Raw genomic sequence first — 17769 nt, forward strand, 5'->3', positions numbered from 1 at the left:
GTTTCATGTTCTGCTGAATCTCTGTAATTTGAGTCTGTTCCTGCCAACAAAATCTCTTCACCTCAATTTGTCTGCTGCTAAAGTCTTTTTGTCTTTAAAGTCTTTATTTTCTTTTTTAACAAACTGCAACTTAGTCTTTTTTTTCCTTTCTTGATTCCTTCAACTGGGCTGGAGAGTTATACAAGTCTGTGCTAGCATGCTAACAAGCTAACTGTGGAGTTATGTGAATTCTTGGATGACTTCCAGTCGCACTAAACAAAGTGGATGACTAATACTAGTAGAATAAAAAAGGAAAATGTCATTTGTGCTATAGAATATGCATCTGATTTTCCCAACTACACCTACTCATCAACTTGTGGAAGCTAATGTTAAAATTCACAATGGCAGCATGGACCCAAGAGTCTCATTGCCTGGACTGGGAACAACAAATTGTCCCCCTCCTCCAGTCTAAACCTTAATGGGTGAGGATTGTATGTCTGAAGTTCAAGTTATTAGATGTTTCTGCTTTAACTACCAAAAGAAACACTGTTTACACCGACACTTCTTTTGGGTTCCAAGGGCATATTAATGCACAACTGGACACTATTAAACTACAAGCAGAACTTCATTGAAGTATAAAGAACCTGATCAAACTATCCACATGCCATCCACCCATCATCTCTCTTTGGTTAAACACCCAGAGGCTCAAGGTAGTCTGGAGCATTTCCTTGAGGGTGAAATGTGACTCACATTCTTTTGGTTAGGTTTGTTTTTGTTTGCATGTTAAGTTAATTGGTAACTCTAAAAGAGTGTGTGGTTGTTTGTCTCGTTCGTCTCTGTTTGACCCTGTGATGGGCTGGCGACCTATCTTAACCCCACCTCTCGATAGCCCCCCGCAACCCGACCGACAGATTAAGCAGGTATAGAAAATGGATGGATACTTCAAATCTATCTGATATGTGACTAAAATCATATAAAAAAAACAATGAGTAATTTTAGTTTTAGCTGCAAATGTATTCATATTTACATCTTAAAAGATCTTTTTACAGATTGTTACATTATTGCCATATTATCACAATTAAACTTAATTTAATGTTGCTATCTGTGGAATAGCATTGACTTAAATAAAATATCAAAGTTCTGAACTCAGTTATGCAAATGTTCACATTTTTCTGTTTTGTGGAGCTTAAAGGAGATAAAATAAGACATTAAATAAAAGGTTAAAACAAGGAAGACGCACACTCGCAAAAATAAAAACAATTTTTTATTTAACACAGAAAGGTTTTCAGTCGAACGTCACTAATCATCCACAAGATATTCCTCCCTGGCATATAAAAGCATCACATCATCTGCCTTCAAAACACTTGGCTGGTGCTCTATCAACTCTCATTAGTCAGTCATTTTATCAAAAATAATTAAAGTCATATGACAGTTCATATTGCACCTTCTTTTCATTCCATTCATACCTTTAAAGAAAAAAGATTAGTACCGTATAGCCATGTTTTATGGTAATTGTTTTTCTTTCAATCATAAATCAAATAACTCCGTTTAAAAAAAAGTATTCATTCAACATATGGGCGGTTAAATACTTCTTCCTCTGTCTTTCAGCTTTTATTGACTGTTTACATCTGCATCGAAATATGTCAGGGACCACAACAAAAAGAAAATCTTCCCATGAAAACAGCCACATGAAAATGTGGAAAAAATTAAATACTTCAGGTGTGAAATGTTTTGCATTTTTTTTTTTTTTTTTTTTCTGTCTTTATCGCCTCAGAGGCGTTTTAAGATCAGTGTTCTGGGTTGTGAGACGCTGTAACAGAGGTTCATAAAAGAGACTTCAAATATAATTTGTGAACAAAATCTAGAAAATCCCCTAATTTTGGCAAGCTATTGAAGCACAATCTGTGATATATTCATGCTGCACACTTAACTTAATAACAATTTCCTATATAAGTGCTATATTTATTCATATAAGTTTGTCATATTTCTCCCTTTAATTTTCGTAATCTTAATCAGTCATTATGTCTCGAAAATCTAACACTGTTGAAATTAGTTCTGTGGCTGTTAGTGGAGATTACACAAGCCAAGCAGAATCAGCACCATATGGCACCCTCAAACACTGACTTGGTGCAACATTAGAGCTTATACATTTATACGGCAGAAAACAAGATGATGCATAAACTTTATGTTAAAGTGCATAACATATGGTGGATACAACATACTGATGTACAAAAACTGTCACTATATAAGGACATATGTTTCATATGTCACTGGATGTCATGTCCCATGTCACACAAATGGAAAATATCAGACCACAACTACATAAAGATGTGAGAAACATGTTTTGTAAAGTTGACGTGTGACTGACTGAATGCCGTCACTTTAACAGAGTGATAAAGCCATTAATGTTACACATCTCATGTCTGAAACATCAACTACATGTGATTATATAAAAGACAAAAATACATGTGTGCAGTAAAGATTTCAGGACTCACTTTCATCAGTTGGAGTAGTTTGGTCTGAGGAATCTGCAGCTACAAGCAGAAAACAAAGACACGGTTAGAAGAACTGGGTGTTGAGAAACAGGAAGTATCTGGGAAATGAAGTAAATAAACATATTTTATAAAGGAGGACTCACTTTTTGCAGGTCTGAACCCTAAAACACAGATAGTAAAAAATATGAATTTAGAATTAATAAAATTCACAGATTTCTGCTTTGAAGGTAAAGTAAAAAAACCAGTTTCTTATAAACAGCAGTTTTGTAGTGTGTACCATGGTTGTTCTTCCTCCAGATGAAGAATCCAGTGATGCAGAGCAACAGCAGCAGCAGCAGCAGTCCCACAACAGCTCCAATGACGGCACCGGAAGGAAACTCTGAGGGAGAAACTGGAATCAAAACAAAATTATTCAAACAATCTTTCTACAAAACTATGGAGAGAAATATGTTTCATCTATGAACTCCACTGCTCTGACTTACTCCTGTTGGTCCTGATCGCTTTTTTGTCCAATCTGGTTGCGATGTTGTTTCCTACGTCAGAGAACTGAAACACACAGTCGTACCTACTCCAGTCTTCAGGTGAGATCGATGAAACATTTAGATGAACGCTCATCTGGAAGGATTCATCATGGTTGAGGAGGATCTCTCCATGTTCAACGCCTTCATGAATCTCCTCTCCATCTCTCCTCCAGAACAACAGGGCTCTGTTAGGGTAGAAACCTGTAGCATGGCAGGTGACTGGAGAGGAGGGAGTCCTCTGGAGGAGAGACACCGAAGGAAGATCTAGGGAGATGGTTTGTGTGTAAATCTTTCTTTATTAACCTTGCATCAACTTTAATCAGCCCAGCCTGAAGGAAAATACGTCAACAGTTTATGGCTGGGCTTGTATTTGACACCATAATAACGTTGTTTTATTTCCTAACCCTAACCAGATATTTGGCTGGTCTTAATCAAGTCGCTTTTGTGTGAAACCAAAGACAAAACACCTGTGAGTGGATATAACACAGGTAAAACAGTTAAAGAAGCTCCATTAGGAGGACAAGAGTAGTTTTGTACAGAACAACACACTGGACAAGGTGGCAAAGGCACCAAAGGCAGCTCGCACAGCGAAGAACTCATTTTGAGATTCAGAATATAGAATAGTTTCAACAGCAACATATTTCCTGGTGGCTGCGTTGGTCTTGTGCTCATATTAAGACATAAATCCTGCACCACTAAGCCTACTAAACTATTTCTTTGGAAAGGATTGAAAAGGAAGGACCAACAGAGTAAAAGACTGTGTAGAACTGTTGTGATACATGCTTTGAGTTGGTTCCTGACAGAATATTCATGTTTACAGTCATCTCTGACAAAGGAAAAGAGTAAAATCAAGAAATAGATATAAAAGAAAATCAGACCATTTTACTTTACCTTTTCTAGTCAGATAGCTCTTCCCATAAGTCAAAGACATCTTTAGCCACATAGGACATTTTGTGGTGAGGAAACCCTTCCAGAAACGATTACGAAGTTCATATACATCCCACTGTTGTTTTGTGGCTTCAGCTTTTGCATCTAAAATGGTCCAAGTCTGTGTATCTATGTCAAACGAGATGAAATCCTCTCCATTGTTACCAAGCAGTACATAACCATTCACCTTATCTGTGTCATCGTCCCAGTCACAGTGAAAAAATTGCTGGATAATGGGAGCACCTGAGAGAGACAGAGGATGAGGGATTATTCTTGTCACGTTTTTAGCTCTGCAATTAATCATCGCTGCCAAAGAATCACATGAAATTTACACTTCTTTACCAGTTTGTCATTTTTTGATGGTGAAAATAATAATGCTTTCCATGTTCAATCTTAATTTTGCACATTTACTAGCACACTAGCATTTGCTAATATGTAAAAAACTAAAAGCAATTGGTTAAAATAAAATAAATAAATTGCTAAGTTGTCAAAAGCATTTATTATCTGTTGATCAGAAAAACAATTCATCAAACGTGTGACGTTACATCTATAATAAGAAAGACTGACACAAGTTATTACAAAAGAAACAGAATAACAACACTAAAGATCAGTAGAATTCAAAGAAGATGAACCAAAGTCAAACATTTTTGCGCTGTAATAAATGTTAGTCCTGCTCTGGTAACCAATCAGTAATATTTCCCACTCACTTATGTTTAGTGAAAATTCAGTTATAAACATTCAATATGAAAATAAAGAGATACAGATGCATAAATCTAATAAAAACCAAAAAAGCCTAAACAAACAACAATAAAAAAAACAGTAACATACCTTCTGTTTGTCCTGAGTCCTGATTAAAATGTGTGCCTGTGATTGAATATTTCCTGTTGGAATACTTCCCATTCTTCTGGATTTTCCTTTATCAGTTCTCTCATCCAGTCATGTGTGATTTTTGGTGTTGCTTCATTGATGTCAGTGTGAAACACTAAAACTCCTTCAATAGTTCCCATCAATGCAAATTCAGGGACATTCGGGGATCCAGAACTTAGGAAACTTTTACCCTCCATTCTGTATTTCACTGGACAAAGAGAACTTAGTTAATTCAAACACTGTATTTTGTATTCATCATGCTCCTTTTATATCCTATCCAGACACCCTCACCTGTCACCAGTTAATCTGCTGATTGTTGAATCTTACAGAATACTGCTGCTGTAGATCTTTTAAACTTTTCTGTATTTTGTTTTCCTCTGTTACAGCTTTTTAAACATTTCTTACTGCATTTCTTTCTTTCTCTGAAACAAGTTACAGATTTAAAACAAATATTGCACATATAAAAGAATAAATTATCCATATCCATATTCTCTTTTTTATTATAGATAGAATGTAAATGATGTGCTTAGTTTCTATAAGTTTAAAAACATCAATGACTGAACAAACTTGATAAATTTGAACTCACAGCACACACTGAGCAGTTTCACTTTCTAGAACACCACATTAGTTTTAATGTGTCTGAATAGTCTGATGATTATCTTTAAACTCTGTGGTACAACATGAATACATGAGTCTCTTTAGCTTATACAGTTCTCTTGGGTTATTCTGAGCTGCCACATTTATATACTTGAACAAATGCAGCACTATGAGCTACTTTGTTTAGCTCTAGAAAAAGCTTCTCTAGCAGAGTAATTACATACATTAGAATATTATATACCATTTAAATTTGTAAAATGTTCCTACCTGCGGTTGCAGCATTACAGAGGAGGAGTAGTGTAATTATCCCCTTCATCATGTTCGGATAGTTAGAATGAAGCTGAAGAACTGATCTGAACAGTCTGATGTTTCCTGACGGTGTTTTTAAGATCTAAATGAGGTGTGTCCAGTTCTGACGTACAGCCAGCATGTGAAACAGGGCCAAAAATATTTTAGTTCTATTTGTAAAATGGACATATTTTATTTCACCAACAATGATTCTATCTATGATTTTGTGCCGCATGTTTAACAGAAACTAAAGAGTTTTCTTTGTTTCTTGTTCTGCTGAGTCTGTGTAATTTGAGTCTGTTCCTTCCCACTAAAGCTCTTCGCCTCAGTTTGTCTGCTACAGAACCCGTAAGGGGACACTAAAGGGAAAGGAAATTACATTGGTTTCTCATGTGCACCAGATACTTTCTTGTGCACATGAGAAACCAAAATAATTTTTTTATATTTATGTTTTTATAGACACAGTTGTATCGTATAAACACAGATGTTTCAATGCTGTAATCATTTTGGACAAGGCAGAATTAATGAGTCACCTTGATTTTAACTTAATAAACTTAACTCTTCTGTTTCTCTGTCAAACCCTGTTACTGCTTTTGTGGTATGCGGTAAAACAACAAACTAATCATTGGTTTTAGCAACAGCTATGTGTGGGAAATCCTTTCTGATCATGGTTGAACTTGTAGAAGTCTCTGACAGTGTTAGAGCTCCACCACTGGCCTGAACAGCACATATCCCAGAGCGCCTTTCTTGGAAATCACGTGATGAGTCTGTTTGGTTTTGTTTTTGGGTGCATGACATCAGACACACACTTGGCAGACAGACATGTTTCTTACAGTGGCGGCTGGTGTGCCAACAGATTTCCCTGCCTAATCTAGCATAAGCATTCAAATGAACAGTTGAAAAATGACTGCAGTTCCACAATAATAATTTAATTTCACAGTTTCCAGTTTCACAGAATAAGGAATAATTTTTACAGCTATATTAGACTTTATGCTATCAAATACTATACAACACAATACAAGGGATAAATTCACAACAAGGGAATCATACCCTTGTTGTGTCTAAGTGTCTAATGTGACTGTGTGTTGAGAAGAGAGAATGAAACAGAACTTTTCAAAAGCACCACAAAATTCAACACAACTGATGATCTTAGGTAAAATATTATGGTTTTTATCTACTTCTTCAATGTTCCTTCATACAGCACTGCGGTGCCCATTCTTCTTTTTATCATTAGTAATTTCCTCATTTCAGAGTTTGGTTGATTAAATTCCCAGTTGCTATCAAATGCAGCATTGTTATGACCAATAGTAATAGGATATAATGATGCACCATAGGTTAGCTGGCAGCGTTAGCAGTTGTAGATAATAATGAGAAATGTAATAAAAAATGTAATAATTTCCATATCATAAATATAATTCAAAATATTCATCCACTCTCACATTGTGGGAGGTTCAGGAGGAAACCAGTGTCTTCTGAGGGCTTTTTTACAAGCAGGTACAGCGATACAGTAAAGTTATTGAAGAACTTTGTCATCAGCATCCATAAATAAGCTGACATGAAACCACAAACAATGTATCAGTATGTCATAAATCAATTCAGCTTGAGAAGGGAGATTCATGAGTTTATGAAAAATGTTTAAAAGTTGTCTTTACTTTCTGTTTAGCCTCAATCTATATAAATCATTATTTTTCACAGTTGAGCACATTTCCAAAAAGATTTTCACATTTCCAACAACATTTGTTCAAAGCATGTTCAGTGCAAATGTTTCCTTTAGGTATTCAATTACTTCTATTTCATGAAAAATCACGGACTCTTCGTCCTCCAGACTGAGGAGGAGAGGGCCCATTTGACTTGTTGTCAGCATTCAGTTCAAAAGCAACATATTCACATTCTGACAATGCCTTGCAGTCCAGACCTCACCGCCTGAAAACATGAGCATCATGAAACACAAAATACGAGAAAAAAGACGATGATAAGATAAGACAAGACAAAAGATCTTTTAAACCACTTTTAGATCACTGCCTTCAGGCTGTTATGAGCCCAAACTTTTTCTGAGTCCAATTACATTTTATTGTACTTAGATTTAGATTAATGCTTGTGTCTCTGCTCCTCCTCCCTTCTCATATATTTCAGGTGAGATGTCCTTTTACTTTTGTTTTTAAGAACTACATTACATGAGAAGATTAAGCACCTGAGCAGCTCGATTCTTAAAGCTATATTTATTCAAAGCTACAAAAACAAAATGAAAATTATATTGTTGCTTCTCTTCTGTCACATCGGTCGTGTTCCTTGTATAAAGTAAATTGACTTGGTAGTTTAGGCTCTAATCACCAGGCAAACCTTATATGTCATCCACCCCCTCAGGACCATTTGATTTATCTTGATTCTACTCTCCGTTTCTCTCATTATTTTCTCCATCCATTCATCCAACTTTAGTCTTTCTCCCGAATTCATCCATCAGTCTCGATCTCATCCACCAATCCACTCCCCTAACCCTCATCCATCCATCCTCAACCATCCCTGCTTTAATCTTCCCTCTTTTATATTCATTCATCCACTCTTCCCTCCTTCCTGAGACAGTGACTCCACAAGAGTGACAAGATGTCCCAGAGGAGCCAAACAAAATTAATTCATTCCTTCTCTTAAATTCTCTGTATTACTTTGACTTGTCATTAAACCAATAACATCACACTGTTGAATCACGTGGTCAGTACTGGTTCTCAGTTTATTTCAACCTCATATTCATAGATAAACTACATATATCTAACATTTAAATGTCGGTTCAATGTTGTTTAGACATCAGTTTCAGTGGTTATAGATTGATCCACAGTGTTAACAAAACACTGAAAGCTTTGGCTTTAGACCCGACATACCTCACTGTTTACTGCAGTTTCTCTTCTTCAGGTGTCTATTTTTCAGAGGATGAATGATGTCATTGGGATGATGAAAATGGAGCTTTCAAAGGTTTTAGTCAATTTGGCTACAGAAATGACAAGTTTCAAAAAGCTGGTTAATGGCTTCATTTGACCTGAACATACTAACATAAATTATTCCAAAACGGCAAGCTGTTGTCATCAAACATGTCTGAAACAGAAATGGACACAGAAGTAGTTTTTGTAAGGATGTAAACAACTGCAGTCATGACAACAAATTAATTTGTGAGGTTGTACATTTGTAGGGCTCACAGGGAGATTTGTTTTTATGACTAAAGAGTAACATCCACAGCTGTAGGGGGAGCCAAAGAGCAAAAAAAGCCCAAATTATCTGTAGGCCTCCATCAAACTTAGAGGAAACAGATTTTTTTTACTTTGTTGCCTAAAATTCCTTATCAGGGGAAACATTCCCTTGTTAGGAAAGTGTATGTAAAAAGAAAAAGGCTCAGTTAAGTTTTTTCTTTGTTTGTTTTTTAACAAGGAAAGCTGTGAAAATATAAACCACAAGACAGGGTTACAAAACATTTTGCAAATTAAACATTTTATGATTCACTGTGGTAAAAATACTAGGAAACAGGGGTGGGAATCTTTGGGCACCTCACGATTCAATTACGATTCAGGGGCTACGATTCCATCAAACGATTATTGATGGGTCTTTAATTTATGTAAATTGATGCACTTTTTCACAACATTTCTTTTTTTTCTCACTGAATTTATAACTAGCAATTTTTAAAAAACAGTGCATTTGTAAGAAACCAGAGTTAAATTAATTTCCATTATATTTTATTAAACTAATGGAAATGCGTGCAAACTGCAAAGTCACGTCGGATAGAATCAAGCTAACCCCTAAATTACACGAAATGCGTGTGTGCTGCGTCTGCGCTCCAGCACGGCAGCGGAGTTGATACGTTTCAATTTTAATCAATGACTGTGCTTCCACCGGCTCCATCGCAGCGTCGGCGCTCCGGAGCCTCCGTAGCAGATATAGAGCTTCTATTTATGCCGGACACCGAAGCACAACGCAGCAGCACGGAGCAGATCGTGCGGGACAGGAAGTCGCGCAAGGAAACAAAATAAAAGACAACGTGTTCTCAGAGGATCATATTTCCCCGCTTGAAAACGTCATAATAACGTGGCTCTTGTCCAGTTCGCTTCCGCCGCCGACGATGTAAAGGCCGAAGTGTTTCCACACGTCTACTTTTCAATAAAAAGGCGCTGTTCAGATCTCACGGCGAGCTGCGGTCAACCTTGTTTGTTTTGCTCCGTGGGGAATGTCCGCTCCTGGTGCGCTCCCCATACTGTCCCTCCCGGATATGACGCGTAGTCGTAGTTTATACTTTAGCGTCATGTCGACGACGTCGGTTGACCCCTCCGCCGTAGCCTGACGTGCACCTCCAAAAAATTGTAACGACACGTCGCGTAGACGCGAGCTGATTGGGCTGTGATTGGTCCGCTCAGAACATAATTTCCGGTCTTAATGGCTGTATACGGTGAAGAAGCTCGTTGACATTCGAAATGATCTGAAGTGCATTTGTTCATCCAGGTTGTAAATTCACACCAGTGTTGTAAATTCACACCAGTGTTGTAAATTCACCCGTTCCCAGCCTCGGCCAGTCGTACAGACCACCCCCGCGAACGTCTTCTCTGTCGCCTGTGCTTCAACATTTGCAATTTAAGCATTTGTTCTTCAATATTGATGAGCTCCAACTGCAAATACAGCTGCTCCACATCGGTTGCCTGTTTACTGCTGTTAACTGTGACCGGAAGAAAAAGCAAGGATTCGGCTATAAGCCCTGAAACCACACAAACATACAGCCACACCTCCCCACTGGCATGGTGAATTGCAGAGAAACGCGTTCCCTCGACGCAGAACTTCGAATGATCAATGAAGACGTCCCGTCGACGTTGTCGACTTTCTGGAAGAGTATAAATCTAGCTTAAGTCGTAGTTTATGGTTCTCCGTCATTTCGATGACATAGCTACGTGAGAAGCTCAGTCATCCAGGAGGAGCTCTGAGTAGAACCGCTGCTCCTCTGCATCGAGCAGAGTCCGATGAGGTGGCATCTGGTTAGGACGCCTCCCTGGTAAGGTGTTCCGGGCTCGTCCCACTGGGAGGAGACCCCGGGGGAGACCCAGGACACGTTGGAGAGACTATGTCTCTCGGGTGACCTGGGAATGCCTCGGGGTCCTCCTGGAAGAGCTGGAGGAGGTGGCCGGGGACAGGGACGTCTGGGTTTCTCTGTTAAAGCTGCTGCCCCCGCGACCCGACCCCCGGAGAAGCAGCAGATGATGGATGGAATGTGCATGAGGGAAATGCCATCATCAGATGCTGCATGTGCAGCTTATTGGAGGGCTGGCAGTCAATTTGTTGTGATCACTCAGATGTACCTACAGAATTGATTCATTGTTTGGATACATGGTATACTGTACCTGTTTCAGTTAATGCTGGACTACTGTTTGTAACATTTATTAATAATTTGACCTTTTGGGGGTTTGACTGGTCTTGTTTGTTTGTTTTTTAAAACAGTGGAGCCTGGTGGCATGAACATCCCCATCATCACAGCAGCAGTGTCTCTTGCTCTCATCCTCGTGGCTGTCACTGGATATGTGGCTTATAAAAAGAAGAAGGGTGAGAGAGAGAAAACGAAAACATTATCTGCTTAACTGACTCATTCAGTACTTTGATATCTGACTTTGAGTCGCTGCCATTAAAGCAGGAAAAATCATGATAAAAAGGCAATATTGTAAAAATGTCTCAGATGGAGTTTGTCTGTTAAGAAGAAACTGAGGGCAGAGACCTGATTGAGACTGAAAACCTGATCCAGGGAAGGATACGTCAACAAATTTAATGCATCGCACTGAGTATCTTTACAATAATAAAACTTTTGCCTCTAACATGATGTTGATAAGCGCGTTGTCTGAGTGTTTACTGGGAAAACATTTCCCAAAACCTTTTTTGTTTTTTCTGTTGCACACAAAGATAGGAGGATGACATGCAGGCAGAAACTAACTTAACTTACTGATAAGGAGTAAAAAAAACTTTACGTACAAGGAAGCAAACAGAAAATTAATAAAGATCTCTGTCGAGTCCAAAAATGCATAAAAGAACATTAAGTTGGGCTCAAAACTAAATATCAAAACCAACAAATTGAAAAGAATGATGTAACAAAGCAAAGTGTCTGAAAAATACCTGATATTTAAATACATGTGATGTTGAAAAGGTGGATGATCTAGGTGTGCTTTGAGAGATGAATGTAATTGAGGTCCTCAGATTAGTGAAAAAAAGGAAAACCCAAAATGAAAAATAACAGAATCAAGAACAAAAAACTCAAGCAGAAGCCCAAAAACAACAAACCTGACAGTTATGAGGCTGAAGCACTCAGTGATAGTGGCTGGACTACAGTGGCTGTTTATCAAGCCACCTGTGCTGCCAAAGTAGTTTAGCAGTTATAAAACATGAAGCAGTTTTGTTCTTTATGGTTTCCTTTGTTGGGGGAGGGAATGAAAGATTTAAAGGCTGCTTATACACATGTTATAATCAGAGAATCCATAAATGATACCTTGTATAAGGCCGAGTAAAACCTCAAAACCTTATATCAAGTTAAACTGACAATCATAAATGTATATCAAAATCAAATGTGTTGCTTTCTTGTGCAGTCTTCAATAAAATCCCCAGTTTTCAACAGTTAAGTGCACTAACCTGAACATCCACTCGTATCACAAAGCAATTACAGTTGAAGGAAGCAAACAATATTCAAAAACTGCTTGCGTGAAGGAACTCACTGTAGGTATTGGATGTCATGCCTTCCTTGAACAGAGAAGAAGATTTCAGTTGTTTTACTGTTTTCAGTAAATAAAAAAAAAACACAAAAAAACTTTATGATCTGCAGTGAGAATATTTGAAAAGCGTCAAGTTCAGCTGGAGAAATGCTCCAGTAAACATCAGGAATCTCTGTGTAACTACAGAATTCCACAGAGGTCAGCCGCAGTTCATCATCTGGTCCAACACAAACAAAAGAGGTCAGCATGTGTCATAATACATTCTCAAACATACCCAAAATACTTGACTATGAATTAAGGACAACAACAGCTCTTTCTCTGCATGAACAAGAAAAATTCAACTGCAACAACCCGCAGCAGGAAGCAGCACTGAGAGCTTTCTGCATCCACATATGAATAATAAAATCTGTGTCAGAAGCAATTAAGATTTTGCTTTGAAAAGTCACAGATTATGTTTTCTGACAGTTCAAAACTCTGTTTTTCATTCATATTAATTCAAAAGCAAATAGAGGCAATGATTCAAGTTTTTTAAGAAAAAAGAGAAAACAAACCTAACCATAAGAATGTAATTCACATTTCAACCTCAAGGAAATGCTCCAGACTACCTTGAGCCTCTGGGTGTTTAACCAAAGAGAGATGATGGGTGGATGGCATGTGGATAGTTTGATCAGGTTCTTTATACTTCAGTGAAATTCTGCTTGTAGTTTAATAGTGTCCAGTTGTGCAAGAAATTGAGTGTCTGCAGTCACAAGAAGTCAGTGTTAAAGTCATATCTGCATGGAATGTGAAAGGAAACGTTTCCATGAAAGTTAGAAGGAAATCAGGTGTTGATATTATGCAAGAAGTTCTAATCAATGGAAACATCTTATTTTGCAGTCGTCACAGAGTAAAATGGGAAATTCCCTAAGATCGACATTTTTCTCAAAACAATAATATGATTTCAAATCGATTCAAACTTTTGAGACATGAGCTTTCAGATCCTTCTGCTCATGAGACTGAAGTGAGTTATCCAGTACTGTGGTGTGAGGCTCTGCTGAAAGCTGCTTCATCAGGGGTCAGACTACAGCCAAAGTGCTTAAACTAACGTGCATTTTGACCAATGTCTGTCTCATACGTCCCAATAAGACCTCAGATATTAAATTGTGTCAACAAAGGGTACAATATGTCTCCTTTAAGCAAATAGCCCTTAGAACCCAAAATAGTGTTGGTGTAAACAGCGTTTCTTTTAGTAGATAGAAACCAGAAACATCTAATAACTTGAACTTTAGACATACTGTACAATCCTCACCCATTAAGGTTTAGACTGGAGGAGGGGGACAATTTGTTGTTCCCAGTCCAGGCAATGAGACTGTACATTGTTGAACCAAGAAAGAAAAAAAAGACTGAGTTGCAGTTTGGGAAGTTTGTTTAAAAGAAAATAAAGACTTTAAAGACAAAAAGACTTTATCAGCAGACAAACTGAGGCGAAGAGCTTTAGTGGGAAGGAACAGACTCAAATTACACAGACTCAGCAGAACAGGAAACAAAGAATACTCTTTAGTTTCTGTTAAACATGCGACAGAGAAAATCATAGAGTGAAAGATAGAATTATTGTTGGTGTTAAATAAAAACTAAATAAGTCTATTTTTGGCCCTGTTTCAGATGCTGGGTGTACGTCAGAACTGGACACACCCCATTGAGATCTTTAAAACACCGTCAGGAAACATCAGACTGTTCAGATCAGTTCTTCAGCTTCATTCTAACTATCCGAACATGATGAAGGGGATAATTACACTACTCCTCCTCTGTAATGCTGCAACTGCAGGTAGGAACATTTTACTAATTTAAAGGGTATATAATATTCTAATGTATGTAATTACTCTGCTAGAGTAGCTTTTCCTAGAGCTAAACAAAGTTGCTCATGGTGCTGCATTTGTTCAAGTATATAAATGTGGCAGCTCAGAATAACCCAAGAGAACTGTATAAGCTAAAGAGATTCATGTATTCATTTTGTACCACAGAGTTTAAAGATAATCATCAGACTATTCAGACACATTAAAACTAATGCGGTGTTCTAGAAAGTGAAACTGCTCAGTGTGTGCTGTGAGTTTAAATTTATCAAGTTTGTTCAGTCATTTATGGTTTTAAACTTATAGAAACTAAGCACATCATTTACATTCTATCTATAATAAAAAAGAGAATATGGATATGGATAATTTATTCTTTTATATGTGCAATATATGTTTTCCAGTGAAAGTGACAAATTTCCTAAAATGCACAAAGGACTTAAATCTGTAACTTGTTTCAGAGTAAGAAACAAATGCAGTAAGAAATGTTTAAAAAGCTGTAAAAGAGGCAAACAAAATACAGAAACGTTTAAAGGATCTACAGCAGCAGTATTCTGTAAGATTCAACAATCAACAGATTAACTGGTGACAGGTGAGGGCGTCTGGATAGGATATAAAAGGAGCATCCACCAAAGGTTTAACAGATTTTAAATCAAGTAAATACAATGAAGGCGGTCAGAATATCTCTCTCTCTCTCTCTCTCTCAATATATATACATGTATAAATTTATGCTGGCATGATGAATACAACATACAGTGTTTGAATTAACTACGTTCTCTTTGTCCAGCAAAATACAGAATGGAGCTTCATGATTTGCTATGTAATGGATCCTCAAATGTCCCTGAATATGCAGTGACAGGAACTGTTGAGGGAGTTTTAGTGTTTTACGTTGACATCGTTGATGAAACAGCAAAAGTCAGACACGACTGGATGAGAGAATATATAAAGGAAAATAGAGAAGAATGGAATGCATTACTTCAGGACTGCTTGGATTACAGGCACACCTTCAAAGATGAAACTGACAGTTTTAATCAGGACTCAGGACAAACAGAAGGTATGTTACTGTTTTTTTTTATTGTTGTTTGTTTAGGCTTTTTTGGTTTTTATTAGATTTATGCATCTGTATCTCTTTATTCTCATATTGAATGTTTATAACTGAAGTTTCACTAAACATAAGTGAGTGGGAAATATTACTGATTGGTTACCAGAGCAGGACTAACATTTATTACAGCACAAAAATGTTTGACTTTGGTTCATCTTCTTTGAATTCTACTGATCTTTAGTGTTGTTATTCTGTTTCTTTTGTAATAACTTGTGTCAGTCTTTCTTATTATAGATGTAACGTCACACGTTTGATTAATTGTTTTTCTGATCAACAGATAATAAATGCTTTTGACAACTTAGCAATTTATTTATTTTATTTTAACCAATTGCTTTTAGTTTTTTACATATTAGCAAATGCTAGTGTGCTAGTATATGTGCAAAATTAACATTGAACATGGAAAGCATTATTATTTTCACCATCAAAAACTGACATACTGGTGAAGAAGTGTAAATTTCATGTGATTCTTTGGCAGTGATGATTAATTGCAGAGCTAAAAACGTGACAAGAATAATCCCTCATCCTCTGTCTCTCTCAGGTGCTCCCATTATCCAGAAAATTCTTGGCTGTGAGTGGGACAATGAGACAGATAAGGTGAATGGTTATATGCGGTATGGTAACAATGGAGAGGATTTCATCTCGTTTGACATGGATACGCAGACTTGGATCAATTTAGATGCAAAAGCTGAAGCTATTAAAAAAAATTGGGATGGAGATGAAGCCCGTAATGTCGACTGGAAGCTCTACCTCACCACAGAATGTCCTTTGTTGTTAAGGAATTTTTTGGCTTATGGGAAGAGCTATCTGACTAGAAAAGGTAAAGTAAAATGGTCTGATTTTCTTTTATATCTATTTCTTGATTTTACTCTTTTCCTTTGTCAGAGATGACTGTAAACATGAATATTCTGTCAGGAACCAACTCAAAGCATGTATCACAACAGTTATACACAGTCTTTTACTCTGTTGGTCTTTCCTTTTAAATCCCTTCCAAAGAAATAGTTTAGTCGGCTTAGTGGTGCAGGATTTATGTCTTAATATGACCAACCAGGAAATATGTTATGTTAGAGAATGTGCACACTGCATGTGTTTTTAATTTCCAGAAACATAAATAGTCAACGTATTTTCCTTCAGACTGGGCTGATTAAAGTTGATGCAAGGTTAATAAAGAAAGATTTACACAAACCATCTCTCTAGATCCTCCTTCGGTGTCTCTCCTCCAGAGGACTCCCTCCTCTCCAGTCACCTGCCATGCTACAGGTTTCTACCCTGACAGAGCCCTGATGTTCTGGAGGAGAGATCGAGAGGAGATTCATGAAGGTGTTGAACATGGAGAGATCCTCCTCAACCATGATGAATCCTTCCAGATGAGCGTTCATCTAAATGTTTCATCGATCTCACCTGAAGACTGGAGTAGGTACGACTGTGTGTTTCAGCTCTCTGATGTTCAAAATGTCACAGAACTGAACAAAGACGCGATCAAAACTAACTTCAAAAAGAAAGGTAAGAAAAATAATTTAATGTATGAGACACATACTATATAGATTGCAATATATTCTTATAACTAAGTAATAAACAGTTTGTAAAAACAGCTAGGTATACATTAAAGCTAAATATTTTCTAACCTGTTTTATCTACATGTTTGTTTCCTGAACAGACATACTCTCTGAGGTCAGCATTGCCACCATTGCCACGATGGCCGTTGTTATTGTCATCATCGTTGCTGCTTTAGGATCCATTGCTATCAAAAAGAAGAATAATGGTAAGAGAGTCAAAGAGCTGATAATATTCACATGGAAAAAGGAGTCAAGAGCAGTGTTGGTCATCTTCCTTTAAAAAAGTAATTAGTTAAAGTTACAAATTACTTCTCCCAAAAAGTAATCAAGTTAATAACTCAGTTATCTCATCATAAGAGTAATTAGTTACTCAGCAAAGTAACTGTGACGTTATTTTTTATGTTCATACGCTATTACGTTCTATAACATCTTTGACATCAAAGATGTTTATATTAACTGATTGAGGAATAAAAACATTACTACAGTATTTTAGAACATTTGATATTTAGTTGAACTCAATAAATCGCAGCCTGCTGTGTTAGCATGTGCTGATGTGAGCTGCTTCATAAGATTCGAGTTGCTTTAGGCAGACGTGGATAAAGTCTTTTTTCCAGGACATAGCTGCATGTTACAGAAACATTCTTGCCTTTATTTAAAATGAGCGAGAAGTAGTGCCGGTATTTCCAGTTTGAGGAAGCTACCTTTGAATTGTTGTGTTTGGCAGTCAGAGCGTGCAGGGCATGATCCGCCCACCCAGCCAAACATCATTGCATTTGCAACGGTGTCATCATCCCCACCCCTGCTCTCTCCTGGCAGCTGATGTGTGGCCAAAACCTGACATTTTACACTTCATTCAACCAAATTGTTGTAATGCGCCACTTTGCGTTCTCAGTAACGGCGT

The 17769-nt window shown here is 37.4% G+C and overlaps 2 protein-coding genes across 4 annotated transcripts in view; one reads left to right on the forward strand and one right to left on the reverse strand.

The window, feature by feature from the left end:
* Positions 1–2448: 2448 nt before the first annotated feature.
* Positions 2449–17769, reverse strand: part of LOC140274630 (DLA class I histocompatibility antigen, A9/A9 alpha chain-like) — a 424015-nt gene continuing 408694 nt past the window's right edge. For 2 of the 3 annotated variants that reach the window (XM_072369996.1, XM_072369995.1), the window contains 5 exons: positions 3887–4165; positions 2957–3259; positions 2752–2865; positions 2618–2635; positions 2449–2513 (listed from right to left, as the gene is read on the reverse strand). In XM_072369996.1, the coding sequence (XP_072226097.1) occupies positions 2464–2513; positions 2618–2635; positions 2752–2865; positions 2957–3259; positions 3887–4165 (764 nt within the window). In that variant the 3' untranslated portion in view covers positions 2449–2463. Of the gene's footprint in view, positions 2573–2617; positions 2636–2751; positions 2866–2956; positions 3260–3886; positions 4166–17769 lie in introns of all 3 variants that reach the window. The other variant, XM_072369997.1, reaches the window with a different exon arrangement.
* LOC140275578 (major histocompatibility complex class I-related gene protein-like) lies at positions 9532–17148 on the forward strand. Its single transcript, XM_072371093.1, has 8 exons — positions 9532–9667; positions 9755–9891; positions 10587–10674; positions 11135–11236; positions 15001–15267; positions 15854–16132; positions 16510–16815; positions 16970–17148. The coding sequence occupies exons 1-8, from the start codon at positions 9532–9534 to the stop codon at positions 17146–17148; spliced, it is 1494 nt and encodes a 497-aa protein (XP_072227194.1).

The sequence above is a fragment of the Leuresthes tenuis genome, unplaced genomic scaffold (genome assembly GCF_036924035.1).
Source record: "Leuresthes tenuis unplaced genomic scaffold, fLeuTen1.0.hap1 SCAF_18, whole genome shotgun sequence".
In the NCBI taxonomy this organism is placed as follows: domain Eukaryota; kingdom Metazoa; phylum Chordata; class Actinopteri; order Atheriniformes; family Atherinopsidae; genus Leuresthes; species Leuresthes tenuis.